General features: G+C 37.9%; 2 protein-coding genes across 4 annotated transcripts in view; both read right to left on the bottom strand.

Annotated features, from left to right (window-relative positions):
* Positions 1-2,247: 2,247 nt before the first annotated feature.
* Positions 2,248-9,082, bottom strand: LOC101167654 (protein kinase C and casein kinase substrate in neurons protein 3). 3 transcript variants are annotated; one of them, XM_078937824.1, is made up of 11 exons: positions 8,859-9,012; positions 7,724-7,841; positions 7,436-7,506; positions 7,186-7,342; positions 6,859-7,094; positions 4,330-4,485; positions 3,737-3,912; positions 3,541-3,661; positions 3,353-3,420; positions 3,204-3,283; positions 2,248-3,053 (listed from the first exon to the last, which is right to left on the bottom strand). In XM_078937824.1, the coding sequence occupies exons 2-11, from the start codon at positions 7,743-7,745 to the stop codon at positions 2,941-2,943; spliced, it is 1,200 nt and encodes a 399-aa protein (XP_078793950.1). In that variant the 5' UTR covers positions 7,746-7,841; positions 8,859-9,012; the 3' UTR covers positions 2,248-2,940. The 3 variants fall into 3 exon arrangements, with proteins under 3 accessions (XP_078793950.1, XP_011486476.1, XP_078793951.1); XM_011488174.4 differs by lacking the exon at positions 7,724-7,841 and having other exon boundaries at positions 8,859-9,082; XM_078937825.1 differs by lacking the exons at positions 7,724-7,841; positions 8,859-9,012 and adding an exon at positions 8,529-8,667.
* A 4,483-nt stretch (positions 9,083-13,565) lies between these two features.
* Positions 13,566-16,840, bottom strand: part of LOC101167744 (SH3 and multiple ankyrin repeat domains protein 1) — a 52,941-nt gene continuing 49,666 nt past the window's right edge. Inside the window, exons 27-28 of the mRNA XM_078937816.1 lie at positions 15,873-16,769; positions 13,566-15,570 (exon numbers count right to left, since the gene is read on the bottom strand). Coding sequence (XP_078793942.1) covers positions 15,519-15,570; positions 15,873-16,769 — 949 coding nt within the window. The 3' untranslated portion in view covers positions 13,566-15,518. The remainder of the gene's footprint in view (positions 15,571-15,872; positions 16,770-16,840) is intronic.

Raw genomic sequence — 16,840 nt, 5'->3', positions numbered from 1 at the left:
TCACTCACAACTGCTCGCAGTCATCTCGCTAAACAGGTTTTTTTTTTTTTACATCAAACAACTCTGTCATGGCACAGGGTTTATTTGCAGACTAGTTGAGGTGAATGATTAAACATTTCATGGAGACAAATACGATGAGTGGATGAAGCAAAGCAGTACAGAGAAACAAGGCTGCAAAAACCCTGTATTGTATTAAGATTTGAAAGTACCTTTTTTAAAGCAATATTCACAAACTCTCTGACATTTGAATTTAGTTGTTCTCCACAAGAAAGACAAAACACACAAGATATGGTAATTATAAAACTGTTTGCCAGTAGCACCTTCTAAGTAAACAAATTACTTGAATTCCAGATCTGTTCTCCAGAGCCAGACAACAGGAAAAACGTCCAACTGTGCGAGAGCTTTGGCAAAACTACACCAAGTTCATCCCGGGTCAGTTCCTGTTAGAGATTTTCCCAGCAGGTCTGTCCTTCAAAGACCTTCCACCTTCATGCAGGGAAAAACTTCAAAAGCCTGAGGAAAGGGAAGCATGACAGGAGGCAGACTGTGGCCTAACCGCACTGATGTGGCATGAGCCAATGGCTCATCTATATTTTTTTTAATAATAACAAACAAAATATGAAACTATTAAACAGAGTTTCTTTTGTTTTAGCACATGTAACCATTCCTTGTTGATGCTTCCTGGTAGAACAGAGGACCCAAACATGGACAGAGGTCATCTAATGAATTGGCTTTTGGATTAGTGGCATCTAGTCTTTTTTTTTAGCTAAATTATTATTGAGAATTTTGACGTCTTTATGTATTACAAGTTTATAGTTTTAGATTTGTCTTGATGTGTCTTTTATTGTTGGTTTTGTCAAACTTTTTTAAAGACTTAACAGTAAGTCTAATGAGAGCTGAGCTAACCAGTTGATCTAACTGCCTCACTAAAAATACAAAATGAGACACAAACACACATTTCTGGTTACCACAGTCTTTTCAGCATGGCTGTCAAAACCACAGTGGGGACAGGATCTGCTCTTTTGTCAAAATCCTAAAAGTCAGAAGTTGTTGTGCATTACAGCTTAGCATGTTAATGAAGGCTCCATATTAGAGGCATTGACCCAGAGGACTCTGACTTGTTGGGAAATTTGAATCGGGCTTTACTATTTTTATTCAACCCTGGGGAAACCAAGAACTCTGTTTTATTACTCTTTGAAAGTCATTTACATTTTTTTTTCTTTTTGGGTTGCAGCCAAAAGAATAGAAATTTTAAAAAATTGACAAAAAGAATCAGTGGCCAAATTTGACCTGGTGGGTTCTCCAGGGATAAAAACCTTAGCCACAAAAAACATTCAACAGGTCTTAATAAGAAAAAAACAAATTGAGATAATTTGATGCTTATCAAGCAGCACAGAGAGACTAATGGTGTGAAATAAAACATTCATAACATGCAAATTGTGTTTTATATTCGTTCAATGTTGTATTCCCTCTTTGACACACCCAGTTTATCTAATTTATGGATCATATGGAGCATGGATGAGATGATGGTGTTCCTAATTCTCAGACTTAAAGGTACCGTAACATATTTACAAATGGCATCACTTTTAAAATTTCCCCCTTTGACTCTTGTGACCCCCTCATATTTTGACAGTAGAACTTGAGACTCAATTTAGAGGCAAATTGAAAAAGAAATACACTAATCTGAACACATGCCCCTGTTCCCTTCAGATGGTTACATGATTTAGAAAACATTAAATAAAATAAATAACTGATAGGATTTTTCATGGCTATGTTTATATCTGTTCACCTAATGTGCTTTGTTTATCGTAATTTCACAAAGGTTTCTCAGCAGGGCCTGCACGGTGGTGTAGCAGTTAGCACCCTAGCCTCACAGCGATTGTGCATGCATTGGTTTTCTCTCGGCACTCCGGTTTCCTCCCACAGTCCAGAAATATACTTAGCAGGTTAATTTGTGACTCTAAATTGCCCCTAGGTGTTGATTGCAGGTGGCCCTGCAATCAACTGGCAACACGTTCAGGGTGTTCCCTGCCTTTGCCCAAAAACATGACCCTAGATTCACCAGTTTCCAAAAAACGGATGAAGTGATTGTTATGAGCTCATCTATTGTAAATGTTTCTAGATATTTTGAAATGTTCAAATCACCTTTTTATTTAAAATCATGCTCTGCAGTACAGTACAGGATGCTCAAAGGCAATCAAATCTCGATATCTGAAACCACAATAACACAATGTATAACAGGCAACATTTTAAAACAATAATATACATTTTATTTAAAAATCTGATTTGTTTAGTTGTGTTTTTTGACTAATTGCAGTGTAGAAGGAAAAGCAGCTCATGCATGCAAAAAACGTCTGGCTTTGCAGCAAGTTGCATCTTACAGTCCTTTTCATGTTCTTGCAGAGTGACAGAAGTCAAATCCCTCCACTTACATGAATATGTGGTGAAAACCTAACATCAAATGCTTAATAAATAGAAGATTTTGGCAAAACAGCAACGCTACGAACAACAAACAAAGCTTTTACTGTAGAAACCCACACTTTTAAGATCATGTATGTGTTCTTTTATTAAATATGAGGAAGTAAACATGAACACCTTATGCAAACATTGTAAACCAAATCATATTTGACTCAATTCTCATTACCGGAAATCAAAGATGATTGTGGTGAATTTTTCTTTTCCTTTGCTTCTTCATAACATGCACTCTAACATGCAAAAACACACATTTACACAACGAATAAAAAAATGTCCTCAATAAGCTAATTCATGCTGCAGATTGACATTTTATAGTTTAAAAGTGACAAAAGAACAACCTGACATAAGAGCAAATACTCGTTCAATGCTCAATGTTATTATTGTCTATTTTTAAAAAAATGTTTAAAATTTTTATTTTTTTTATGGGAAAACATTCCAGGACTTGATGTAATGGATAATGGGACATCACTCTACAACTTCAACATAATTGGCTGGATAGAAACCCTCCTTCCCTCCACTTAACACTCCTCGACACCAGCCTTGGTCATCTTCCTCCTCAACCTTTAAGAAGACTTCACCTGCAGTAAAAGCACAAATCTAAGCAGAAATCCTCACATAAAAAATAGGAAAATCTGTGAAATGAATATTCAAACGCCCAAATGTTCACAAATATGTATCTTAATTGATTTAACACTAGTGGTATTATTACTATACGCATTATGGGTTACCTGCTTTAAAGGACAACTCATCGCCCTCCTCACCGACGTAGTCGTACAAAGCCCGCACCTTCACGCCCCCAATCATTACTCTGCAACACGAGGAAATGTTCAAATTGTTTTTTTTATAAGAGAAAAAAATTGAACCTAGGACAACCTACGGTCGACTTTCTTTTCCTTTCCGGTCCCTCTTCTTTCTCTTTAACCTTTTTACATGTGGGACCCATTCCTGTGGAAAAAGACAGAAGAAAGTGGGCAAAAACAAAACAGTCAAGAAAAAGTTCTTTAGAAAAATATATTGTTTTATTATTAAAGTACTTGTTATAGATCATTAAAATTCTTTAAATACCTCAATCTTTGGCCAGTCGGTTGGCATTCCTGGACCAAGATTGTTTTTCCACCATTTCAGATCATCTTCTTCATCGATGGACATCAGAGTCTGATGGAGCTCACTGTAAACTGCTTTCACACTAAGAACACAAGGCACTGTAATGGGACCACTTGATTTCAAGATAAAATTAATTTTTGGACGTAAGTAAAGGCACCTCTCATTGTTGGTGATGTCCAGATGTCTGTGGATTGAGAGGAAGACTTGCTTCAAAAAGCTGATTCTCTTCCTCTCTTCCTCCTGAGACTGTTCAAAAATGGCCTCCATCTCCTCCATGTAGCGAGGCGTGTAAGATGTCACTTCCTCCAGCCCCTTTTCGTATTGATCTCTTGCCTTTGGGGAGTTCAAAGTGACAAATCTGTGATGAACAACAGGGCTGTCCTCCCTACTGTACGTCTTTGGCCCAGGCTTTAATGCATATGAAGCATCTGGTTCTTTTCTCTGTTCTCATGCTGGTCTCCATAAACAGAGCAGAGTAACAACAACAACACCTCCACACATGGGAAATGCTCAGGGCAGAATTTTTAGGCTGAGTTTTATGTTTATAAATTTTCCCAAATGAAAAAATGTCTCCACATGAAATACTCCACGACTATATTTATGGAGAGCATATTGTCTTAATGCAGAATTGTGGAAAAAATAAATAAAAAAAATAATACAATTTTGTTGAAATTACAGTAAATGTGGCAAGATTACAACAACTTGACAACTTAGAATGAAGTGTTGAAGTGTGTTAACATCTGTTTTCACCTTTTCCTTCTCCTCTGTGGCCTTTTCTCTGGCTTCAGTGTGCTTCTGCTTTTTCTCTTCACTGATCTCAGAGTTCTCATTTGCTTGTTTCTCTTTGTCAAGGGCGACTTGTTCTCTCTGACAAGACTTGTGGTATGCAACTCGAGCTTTTTCCAGCTGTTGAAAATATATTTAAAAAAAAATGTATAACAGTTTCACCATTAAAAACTATGTCATTTTTTAAAAATGTCATTAAAGTCGGGTCATTTCACAATACTTAAATGTTTTTTGTTAAACCAAATTTTTGGAACCATGAAATGTGCTTTTTAAACCCATTAAGAAAGGATATTGTGCTTTTTAACAGGGTGTTTTTTTCAATACGAAGAATCACAATAATTTCCTTTATAAAAAAAATAGTGCCATTGTTATGGAACACTGTATTTTACAAACCCTTTTAATGCTCAATTTTAACTTTTGTAATAATAGCAACAGTTATTGAGGTGTTCTTGTATTTCTAACTATAAAAGATACAGACTAGTTGGATACACACTATATGACATCAGTAAGAATTTAAATTTCCTGTCATGTCTCCTGTATTCAAATTCATGCTAATCCTGTGATGCTTGAGCAAATGTCTCTTATTGCAAATGTTTGAAAATGTTTTTATGCCTCAATAGTGAGACTATTGTTTTTTTTTGTTACAATTTTGTTTTAAAGGTTCTCAAACCTTCACAAAGTTGTCTCAGGGATTTCATTCATCAGACTAGAACAACTTTCAAAGATGTTTCCTAAATTTCCTGTCTTGAGGTTTGCTTTTATATTTGAACATACATTTGAACAGCAAATCATACTGCAATAGTTTTGAAGTGTTTTTATTTTTGTGAATCCATGAAAACTACAAAAAAAGTTACAAATAAATTTGTAACCAAAGAAAATTACGTAGTCAATGACCAGAGAGAAGAATGAGATCTAGTGACATGTTGGTGGAGTCGGTTACTAAAATAACTGTGCATTTTGTGGTACAGACACAACTTTTGACATGGATTTACCTTAGGATCCTCTCTTTCTGAAAAACATGTTAGCCACGAGAAAATCCAAGATTTTAAATGTATATCATATACATATAGTAGTAGCCTGTAGGTTCCCCTCTAGTTTAAAGACTGCATTATCTGCAAGAACAGCCCATATTGTTGATACTGAGCCAAATAGGTGTTGAATATTTTTGTAACAATAATGTGTATGGCTGCCATCTTTAAAATTGCCCACCATTCGTGGTTAACGTTCTTTTCTTAACCCTTGTGCTATCCTAGACACTTTAACATTGGGAGTTGGGTCATCTAGACCCCGCAAGACAGTGCGGTGAACCTTTTTTGTTCAATGATTTGTGAACTTCATTGGTGTCCATGGATTACATGAAATCCTCTTCACCTTTATTCACCTTTGTCGTGATAGCGATAACACATCAATGTAAGAGTGGGGTCATGGGATAGCACAAGGGTTAAAGTGGGGATCCTAGGGTAAATCCATGCCAAATTTGGCACTTGTACAAAAAATTTCACATTTTTCTGAAATACGATCCTAACCGTCTCCGCTATATTATTTTGATGTGTAAGGACTTTTGGTGAAATAAATTGAGAGCCTTTTAAGATGAGTTTGAGACACAAAGACCATCCAAATATAAAATTTGAGAGCACTTCACTTCATGCTCTGAAGCTCACCTGTCTTTTTTAAATAATAAAGAAGCAAAAATTATTTGAAAAAGCACAAATGAAAAGAAACAGTTGAAGCAGTAATTCTTTTGAGTGAGAAATTGACAGATATCCAATGTTTAACACAAAAGCTCTGGTCAGAGTTTCAGTATGTGGGTTTTTGTGTGTTTTGGTTTTGCAGTTGTCAGCTTTTCTTACTTTTTGAGGGAAAACAGACACCACTGTCATATGTGTTCAACAGTGAAACTTTTAGGTGACATTAGCATTTAGCTCATTAGTTGAATTTAATCTGGAACAGCTGCTTTGTTCAGATTATAAGGAAAGCTTTTCAAGCACCTATATTTATGTTTTTGGCATCAGTAATCTTTTTGTGCAACACTAATTGTGCTGTTTTAAAACAGTAACACAACTTAATAGCATTTATAATATCAATGATTGATGATCTCGTCCATTCTATTCTAAAGTTTTGATCATGACTTTTTGACCAAAATTGAGTTTAACTGGGCAGATGCTTTTAATACTTTAGGTTTAAGCTTCAATTTATCAAATAGCAGAAATTAGGTTTATTGAGCTTGTACAAAATAACAGTTCCTCATTTAACAAAAGAGAAGTTGGTTATTTTCCCACTGAACAGAGATCTGGCACTTAAACTTTAATGTGAGACAATAGTAGCAGTGAAGTTTAGATACTTTTGGCTGAAAATAGTATTTTTTCTTTTTATTTTGGGCTTGCTATAAGCCAAGATAACTGTCCTTCTGGAAAAAGTTTCACCTTGAATCAGAGCTGTCTTTCAAACCACTAATTCAATCGCAGGCAAATGTATCTGATATGTGTGCTGGACCTTCTGTAGCTTTTTGGACCAGGGTTTCTGCGCACGTGAAAAATTTGTCTTGTTGTCGTAACTCTCCTTGAACCCACAAAAAAGCTTCTTGGGGAAAGTCCCTTTCTGCCAGGTTTTCACCCTCTCTCCTTCCTCCTCAACCAGGGACTGGGAGATAGAGGAGTGGAGGGCAGATAAACGTTCAGTGGAGGTGAAGAAACATTGCCACGCCCTCATGAGGGAGCCATAAAGTGGCCCTTGAGGGGAAGAAAGAGAGGCATGACTTAAAATTTGGAGCAGATTAGTTAGCTTACTAAACTCAATTTAAATGCTGTTTTAAATACTTACGTGAATCTACAATTGACTTCCACTTGTTGCTCCACTGACTAAGCTGCTGAGCGTACTGCTTCTCCACTTTTGCCCTCTCCGCAAAGCAGGCCACTATGTCATTGCAAGCCTGAAATGACTGATCTGTTCGTTGGACTGCACGCACAAAATTCCCCGGCTTGAGGAAAGGAAGTAAAAGATGGAAATTGTGTTTGTAAACATTCAAACCAGTTGGAGTGCCTGCATTTTTTTGCATAAAATTGTTCCTCACCATCCAAAAACTTTGTTTTTTGACATCCTCGATCGCTTCTCTGGGGAGGTTTGCCATTTTTGGGAATGTGTCTGTCTCAGAAAGCAAAATACTGTTTGTGTGGAGAAGCACAGCAGGGAAGGCAGCAGGTTTTGTATAAAGACACTCCTGTAAACAATGTTGTTTCCTCTTTTATTGGAGTAAGTTTCTCACGATAAAGAGTTCTTTTTTTTGCTTTTTTTTTTTACTTTTGCTGCACTTCTCCCATAAAAACGCAAATGAAATGTACACTGCACAAAGCACACATACCCCCCTCCCCAAACCTCTGCATGACTAAAGGGAGTGCCGTCCCAGTGCAGACTGGAATTCACAGGGGTGGGATCTGCCAGCAGGAACAGAACAGCTGCTCCAGCATTCTTCCTGATGCCTTCCCAAAATAAACAGCAGAGAAAGGTCATCTTTCCCGTCGCTCTGACTAATACGAAGCCTAATAAAACCAACCGCCTTCATCCCAGATTTCAGCCATACACTTCACAGATTATGATCAAAAGAAGGGACAGATTTCTGATCCAGCTGCACATGAAAGAGTTCAGCAGAACTAAACGTGCTCACTGTGGACATTTCTGGTGTGGCAGATAAACAGAGAGGCAGAAAGACGGGGGAAGAAAGGAAACAAACTGAAGGAGATGCATGCACAGACATGCACAGAGTTGTCACATTCAGGCCTATTTATGTCTTTGAGTTGACACACTGTTGGCTGAGTAATTGGAAAGTGACTAACTACGCTGCAAGATTGAGCATGACAAAGATTCAGAGCAGTCTGTGACTTAATGACTAAATTAAATTTTGTTTCTCCTAAAGCCTTTAATTTTTCTAAGTAAAAAGTAGAAGCAATGCAAACTTCAACCTGTTTTTGTCTTAAATTTCATTCAGTTTTCAATGAAAAAAGACAAGCAAGCAAAAACAAGCAAGTCACTCTTTTAATTTAATCACACCAATTAATTGCAATTCTTTCATAATAAACCACACAAAGCACCAAATAAAAGAAAAAAAAAGAAAAGGAAAAGATGAAGTGGCAACTGTGCAGTCATTCCTTGAAGCTGCCATCACTTACATTTATCTTTGAATCACCACAGATCACTCAAATGACCACTGGTTACTGTAGTTCAAGGTCTGCGGAGGATTTCTCTCCATATTCTGCCTGTCCCAGTGTGCCTCACCTTTAACTAGTGCTTCCCCCCTCTCTGCTCTCTGGCTGACCCAGTTATCCCATTGCATTTAAAGTTACACTCATGCATGTTGTTGATCTCAAGGTGGGTGTGCGACAACTCAAGACAGCAGAATATAAAGAAAATTTTAAAACAAAGCTGAATAGTAACCACTAAGACGTTAATTGGCTTCAGGGCAAACAAACAGAAAAAAAAAAGAAAAAAAAGAAACTTACCTCTCTGTCTCCCCTCCCACGTCAGCTGTGGTTTGCTCCCACTCATGAACTTCAGTTTTACTTTAATCCCATGCTTTCATGGCTAGATGGCTACTGTCTTATCAGGGTGTTTAGCTCTCCCAGCTCTGTGTGACCAACTCTCCACTCTATTATTAAAAAACAGTTGGGAAAAAAAAGCCCCCCTCCTTCTCGCTGCCTGGTCATCACTCCCTCCTTCTCTCAATATGGTGCTAATGAGACCTTACATTTAATTATAACTGTTCACCGCTTAGCTACAGGTATGTGTTTGCTGCACACACCCGTGAACTTATTAGTGGATGTGTGTGACAAGAGCAGTTTGGTTTTCCCTGCGACCTTCCACCCTCAGTGGGTTTGTAAAGTACAGTAAAGGGCATGTTGATCAACTATCTGTCCTCTTTTTTTAATGACGTTCTCCTCTGAAGATGAAGGCGCCACTTCTGTCTGTTTGCTGCTTTTCTTTTCTGGCCTTGGAGATTGCTCATTCATGTAGAACTGCTAGAAGTTGTAAACATCACAAGGACATGTCAACAGAAGAGGCTCAGCGTGTACTGAAGGCTTTGCGTCAAGCTCAGAGATACTATGGATAAACCTTTCCATTGTATATTTTTACCAGTGTGTCATTAACATTCGACACTGTAAGTCCCAATCAAATTTTCCTTTGATCTATTGTAAAAGTGTTTCCAGTGGTCTTTAATTATGATTTTTCATTTTTTTGGCAAAATCGAAAAAATCTGTGTCGCTTTGTAGGATATAGTCTCTGCAGAGTGGCATGAGTTTATCAGAAATTAGCCCGTGAAATTAGCTGAACTATTTACTTGCTTACAGCCCCTTTCAACCCCAACCTAACATAGCCAGTTCAACAAAAATGGTGAACAATATTGGAGCTATCCATCCGTACAGATTTGAGCCAGCTGACATACATGGATCTATTTGTCTGCAAGTGGATGCATCTAAATGGAGGGAGCTTGGGGCCTGCCAATTGTTGCACCTGTCACCGCTACAAGCTTTATCCAACTGCATTTCTTCGTCTGCTCCTGATTCACAATGATTTGAATAAAGAAATACTCAGAAATGCAATTTTAAGCTTAATTTTCTTTATATATGTCCGCCATCATGAGAAAAAAACGTCACAAGAACATGTTAAAAACACCAAAAACATCATTTTCAAACTGGACTTCCTCAATTGGTTGTTTGACTAAATCTTTATTTTATCTGTCACACTAATAATGCAGCTACCTGACATGAGGTCAGATTTTATGAATGTGTATTCTGAGAAAAAACATTTTTTTTATGTGAAGTTGAACCTTTTCCCTAAAGACTCGTATTGTGAAAGTTTGGTTCTTTCAATCCGTCTTTTTCTTCTTGTTTGAACAGACTCCACTAAGCCTTTTCTGTTTCCTAGTGTAACTCTCCAACCTAAACCTGCTTTCTCTCTTGAACTTTGTGTTTTGACTCTGATTTTTTGAGTTTGGCTCTCCAAACTGGTTGCACCTTGTTTTTTATTCTGAGTTTTGGATTGTGGGGCGTGATTATGTCAAGAGTAAAAAGCAGCAGCCTGGAGGCCCTGCTGTTGAAACAAATTCATCCTGATCAGAACCAAAAACTCAGCTGAATCAAATTAATACTCCACAGGCCAGACATTACCCTGGGAGTGAGGGCTCAAACAAACTGAACATAGTTGCAGCTTGTAGGGAGATGTGGACATGACTCACAGTAGAGAAGGACAATGGACAAACCAGACTCCTTGGTTGAATCCGAATGCGGGGAAGAATTCGGATTCGGGGTAGGCCCTACCCCTACGGCCACGGCTTCTCCCTATACCCCTCCAATTTCAATTATGGGGTATTTTGAGGGGTAAGGTTGTTCAAAATACTTTTTTTTTAGGGGCTAAGCCTTGCATCCCTCTGCAGAGAGGGTGTTCTGCGTTGCTCTATGCCGCAGAGGGAAAGCATTTTTCTTCATGAGGGTGAGCTCTGATCCACAAAATTTTACATTTAAATATTAATAATGACTTTCAGTCAGACAACTCATGCAGTAAAAAATATTTATTTTCACATTCTTTAAGTTGGCATTCACATTCTTTTAGTTTGGCATAAGGCTCCGTACAATTCCATGAGACAAGATTTCCATAAGACTTTTGGGTAATAACTACCCCTAACGGAGCTCACAGGTGGAAGCCGGAGAGGGTGGGGCGACGAACGCTGCGCTTGCGGTAAAGGAAGATAATGAACAACTGCACACCTGGACTTAAATAGGACGCTGGAAAGGTGAGTTGATTAACTGAACCGCCCTAGAGGAGTAACCAAGTAAAACACTGCTAGAGTAGTCTGCCTGAAAGGCGACCAAGGTTGCTAATTTTTGTTTTAGCATGACCTTTTTAAAGTTACAAAACCGATGTTATACATATTTCTGAGCGCTTGCAGCTCTGTGCTAACAAAGATGACCAGCGAATATTGATCATTGGGTGGGAATAACGAATTCGAAGGCACACTACTCACAACATAGCCTTGAAAATTTAGTGTGTTCTCAATTTCGTAGTGCTGTCTGAATATACAATTCCAAAATCGAGTGCCTAGAATTTTCCTAGAAGTCCCTGCGAAATACCAGTGTGCATCAATGTTCACTAGATTGGCGAAAATAGACCACAATGCATTGCATTTATACATATTTTCCCAAAAGTCTCCGTTTGGAGGGATAAATGTAGGGGTAGGGAGAAGCTGTGGGGCCAGTGGAGGAATTCTGCTTTGGTTTAGTGTCACTTTTCTGAAGTGTCCCAAAACCGGCACCTTGGGCATTTACATGAAGGTAAACTTTACTGTGCTGCATCTGAGGCAAAAAAAAAAAAAAAAACTATTCTGAGCAGAACTGATTATAAATAAATAAATAAAAAGCAAAGAAAAGGAATTCTATTTTTAAAATAAAACACCACATGCTAATATTACATTTTTGCTCAGACATTGTTCATGAAGTATTTTTGCCCAATTTGGTAAGGTTTGCTCCTCTCTTTTTTCAGATTTTCAATTACTTCTGTAATGAACTATTGCTCAGAAGGTTTCTTAGCCACTTTCTCAGCAGTTTTCATAAATGATTTAAACCAAATTAGGGTATCATTTTTAATATTTAAAAAACATTTTAATAAAATTTAAATATATTTTATGAAACCGTTCAAGCTAAAACTGTTATTTAAATGTTTTAATGTTGATCAAAACTTTTAAATAATATAACATAAACCATTTTAAATCATTTCATGGATTATGGATCCAGTTCTTTTTAACCTTTTCAAGAATTTGCTGTCATTTTAGTTAAAAGGGAATGACATTTGTAGTTTTATAAATAATGTAAAATTGCATTTCAATATGCAAGAATCAGGGTTTAATCCAACAAAAATACAGATGTCTTTTAAACTGGATTTAGATCTCTTTACTAAAAAAATTCTATTAAAAAATTACATATATTTTTATCAATACAACTACAATTTTTGTTCTTAGTCAGAGAGGAAAAATAACAAAAAATACTTTTAACCATGGTGTGTTTTTCCCACATTAATTTGAGTGTAACTGATCATGTTAAGCAGACATTATGGAACTTCAAAATGGCTATTCTGACAAGAAATGTTCACTCATAAACACTGAAAGCTGGACCATTTTTTGAAGATTAAAACAAACTTTCTTGATTTCTTGCAGATGCTGTTAAATTTTATTGCCACATTAAATAGTGTTAAGACATATTCAAAGACAAATAAAATCCATGTCTTCAGAGATACTGATTACATTCACAAGGATAAATGTTGTAGCTATGAAAGGAAGACATACATTTGTGAACGTTTGGATTAAAATTGTTCATTTTCACACCCTAAAACCAAACTATTAACTTTCCCATTTAGCCTATTTTCGCTAAATTATTTGGAAGGTGACATTGGATGTGGCATTTTCCCACCAACAGATAACTTCTAAGAAATGTCATATCTAGAATTCAGCAATTGCTTCATAATAACAGTTAAACAATATCATTTTCCAGACTTGAGTCTTTTATGAATGAAACCTTTTTCATTACGCACACTTAAAATGCCTCATTTTTTTTAATCAAAGCCACAAATTCTTTGAAAGCTAAAAACAAAAGACAAGGTAGATGCAAAAAATTTTTCCTTATGGACCCTTAAAACAACAGCCAAGATATAGAAGTTTTGCTTTAGATTTGCGCTCCTACTGTTTGTAAACACAAATTGTCTTTATGTTCTCATGAAAAATAATACCTGACATTTAAAAGTTTCCGAATTAAAATCAGCTGGAGAAACACAAAAGTGGTTTACAAATGCAAACCTAAAGAGCAACGATATTGGCAATTTGCTTTCAATAAAGAAGCAGCAACTCCCACATTTATCTGCTTCCAAGCCGTTTTTCATTGCTCTCCATGCCTCACAGGCGCACTTCAAATTGCTTCAAAGATGCAGCTACTTGTTGCTCCAAAATAGGCCGTTTCATCGTTCCCCATACCGTGAGCTCAAAACTTTTGTCCTGTTAGTTCATGAGACAGATGGGAAAACAATCCTGGATCAGAAAACAATGTTGTGTTCAACCACCACAGGGCTGTAAAGAGTCGCTGCCAAATGACTCAATTCAAACTGAGCACAGTTAAACTGGAACATTATGTGAATGTCTGTGGAAGAAATCCAAGGAGAAATGAGAATCACGACAGGGCTGTAGTTTATTTCAGTGTTTATTTCAACTCCTTATTAGTACCTCTATCATGTTGTTTATCAGCATATATGTAATTTATTCAAAACAGAATCTATTTGTATATGTACATATATATTTATATATGTATATATTTATATATATATATCTTTTATTTCTTCATACATACAGTATGGTCATACTTTAAATAGTGAAATTCATTATGCAAATCACTACACCTAAAATGCTTTTTAATTCCATAGAATGTAATGCTTTCTATACTACTGCTCAGTCCATTCAGATCTCAGACTAGTGTTGGTCACGAGATAAAGCATTGTGGCGGCTAAGCATGAGATTACAGTCCTTTGTTTGGGCTTATTTTGTAAAAATATACATAAACTAAGGTCAATGAGGTCAAAGCGGGGCAAGCAGTATAGAAAGCATTTACAGGAAACCCAAAGAAAAGCATAACCAAAACAAAGTATCAAAGAATTTGTCCACACTATTTGGAAGACAGAGATTCTTAAAAAGGTTTAAATACTTAATATTCTAATCTTTATTATACTATGTTTTGTTATCAATGTTGTCATCAATACATACAGAGCAACAAACTGTGTTTTTTGTGCACAGTTTAATTTACTGCACTGGTAAAATAAACCCAGGGATTGCAGGTTTACCTATTTGTAACACATACAGTATTTTAAGTTTATCACAGGATTTTTCTTTCTTTAAAGTGGGTCAGAGCATTCCTTTAAAGCATCAATGTGTGAAACGTTGGGATTGTCAGCTGGTGAGAAAACACAACAAAAAAATATGTTTTTTTCCGTCTATAAACATGTTTTGGAAAAGCCATTAAGGAGAGGAAAGCGTAGGTCAAGGGAGGAATTGGCTACCAACGCAGGCTGACAAACACACGCACATAATCAAACACTCTGACTCACAGAGGCAGAAGGCTGAGGAAGTCAGGCAGACAGAAAAGCATTAAAAAAGCCCTTTTTGATCACTGCACCTGCTATGTGAGAGAAAAGGGATCAACATGATGGCCTCAGAAAAGGATGGATCCATCCCTCGACCCATGCTATGGCCAAAAACCCAACTCTCTGAAAATGGTGTTAAATGACTTACTCAACCCCGTCTAATTCCACCTCTGTTTTTTCTTTGCTTTTTTGCAGAATAAGGAGGATAAAGTTCAATTAACATCAAGAATTTTTCGATATATTAAGTCCTCACCACATGATTTCAACAGTTATAAACACCCTGACCAGTTTGATATAAGTGATTGCTGATAGTACAAAACAAATGGTTCTACCAATCCAGTTTAACATTTAAGATATATTTAGAGCTTGCAAGTACAAACATACAAAGCATATTGGAGCGTCATCTGGGGGAATATGTCAAATATATAAAAACAGTACTATTATTGTCTATCTCATTTCTATAGACATTTACAAATAAACAAGGCTTCACCAGCCTCATTATGACTGTGGCTCACATTGTCAAAGCCACTTGATGCACTGGAGACAACTAAACTGATGTTAGGAGGTGTGTCGGATTTAGCCACAATCAACACACAACTGCTAGGTATCAGAATTTGAGCAGAAGTTTTGTAACTTTTCTTTTTAGACTCAGAATGTTCATTGCTGCTAAGCAGCAGATGGTGTGAGAATCCATCTGTCAGTGTGTGTGTTTTCTTCTTCAGGAAAAAACGGGGCATTAATTAAACGCATGTCTGTCAAAAGTGTACATTTTTAATTGAAGAGCTTTAAATAACTCTAGCCTTGATCACTCCCGTCCCACGAACATCATAACAACAACCTCTGCACGCTTGACACTTCACCAAACCATCAACGATCTATTGGTCTTAACAAAACTTAACCTGTTGAGGTCCACTGTTCTCTTCTTGCAAATCTTCTGTTATTGTTCATCTCTGTCAATTTGTTTCTTTCCCTCTCTTTGAATCACTCTTTCAGTCAGTGTCTCGGGGAGAGGTATTGACATGCAAAGGGGAGGAGAGACGCCTGGGAAGAAAAGGAAGCCAAATCAAAGAATGAGAATGGGCGGAGGTTTAATCTAAATAGATCAAACTAAATGAGGTCTTACAAATACATGTAAAAAAAAAAGAGAGAAAAGGGAATGAATGGAGAGATGAGGAAAACTTATAAAACAATATGCATCTATCAAAAGAAGGGTGTGAGTGAGCCAAATGGATGGAGGTAATACTGAGACACCTTGACGATCCATAACCATCCACTGCTTCCTTTAGGACCATTTGACGCAGTTCCCTTTACATGTTCCTGAGCCTGAGTTTGACCTCACTCACCTGTCCGTGAGTTTCTTGAGCGCCCTCTCAATGTTCATTCGATGTCCCACACGTATCACTCCCAGGTCCAAGAAGTCATCCTTAGTGAGCGAGGGCAGATGAGATCCGTCTATCTCATTATCTATAAAACGCTCTCTGTGTTCACCCAGATTTAGATAAGCCAACCAGTCGGCCACATCGTACTTGGTCCAGTAGGGGAGAGGCTTAATGGCAAATGGTTTAGTTGGTGGAGGAGGGTTGACGTGGGGATAGCTGAGACATGAGGGACTAGGTGGCAGATGCATGGGGGAGGAAGCCCCGGAGAAAAATGGAGTGGGGGAGATGGAGCGAGAGACAAGCAGGGGGTTTGCACTTGGAACACAAGAGGGGGAGAAGAGCGGGGGAGTTGATGCTTGGTAGGGGTCTGCCACAGGGAGGCCAGGAGATGGAGGAGTGAATGGACTGGAAAAGTCGAAGGGATTGTTGTAGACGGGTGTTGTGGGAAGAATGGGGAGAGAAGAAGGTCTGGGAGGGGTGGGGTTTGACTGTTCGGTGTTGTAGATGAGAGGGCTGGGAGCTCGGCGTCTTGAGACGGAAGACCTCCTCTCCTTAGTGGGACTACATTGAAAATCAAAAGTCTGCCTACGAAACTTGGATCTGTGCTTAGGTGATGTTGGGTATGGGCAGTATGTCGGAGAATGGGGAGGGTGTGAATGCACTGGGGAGGTAGGCACCTGTGGAGAAGGGGATCGGGTCCAGTTGTGCTGAACTGGGACTTGAGAAGAAGGTGAAACAGAAGGGGTGGCCGAGAGGTTGGGTGTCAGGATCTGATGGTGCTGTGGGGAGGAGGTCGGTAGCGGTGAAGTGGAGCGTCCAGTAGGCGGGCTGTGGAATGCATCAGTGAAATCTGCTGAATACCTGGGAAAAAAAGCACACAAAAACCTTAATGTGACCTCATCGGCATTTAATGTTCATCAGCATCAGCATGA

This window comes from Oryzias latipes, chromosome 19 (assembly GCF_053564925.1).
Source record: "Oryzias latipes strain Hd-rR chromosome 19, Olatipes_Hd-rR_3.1".
Classification (NCBI taxonomy): domain Eukaryota; kingdom Metazoa; phylum Chordata; class Actinopteri; order Beloniformes; family Adrianichthyidae; genus Oryzias; species Oryzias latipes.
Note: the sequence above shows the minus strand (reverse complement) of the source record. Positions and strands in the feature narration are given on the sequence as shown.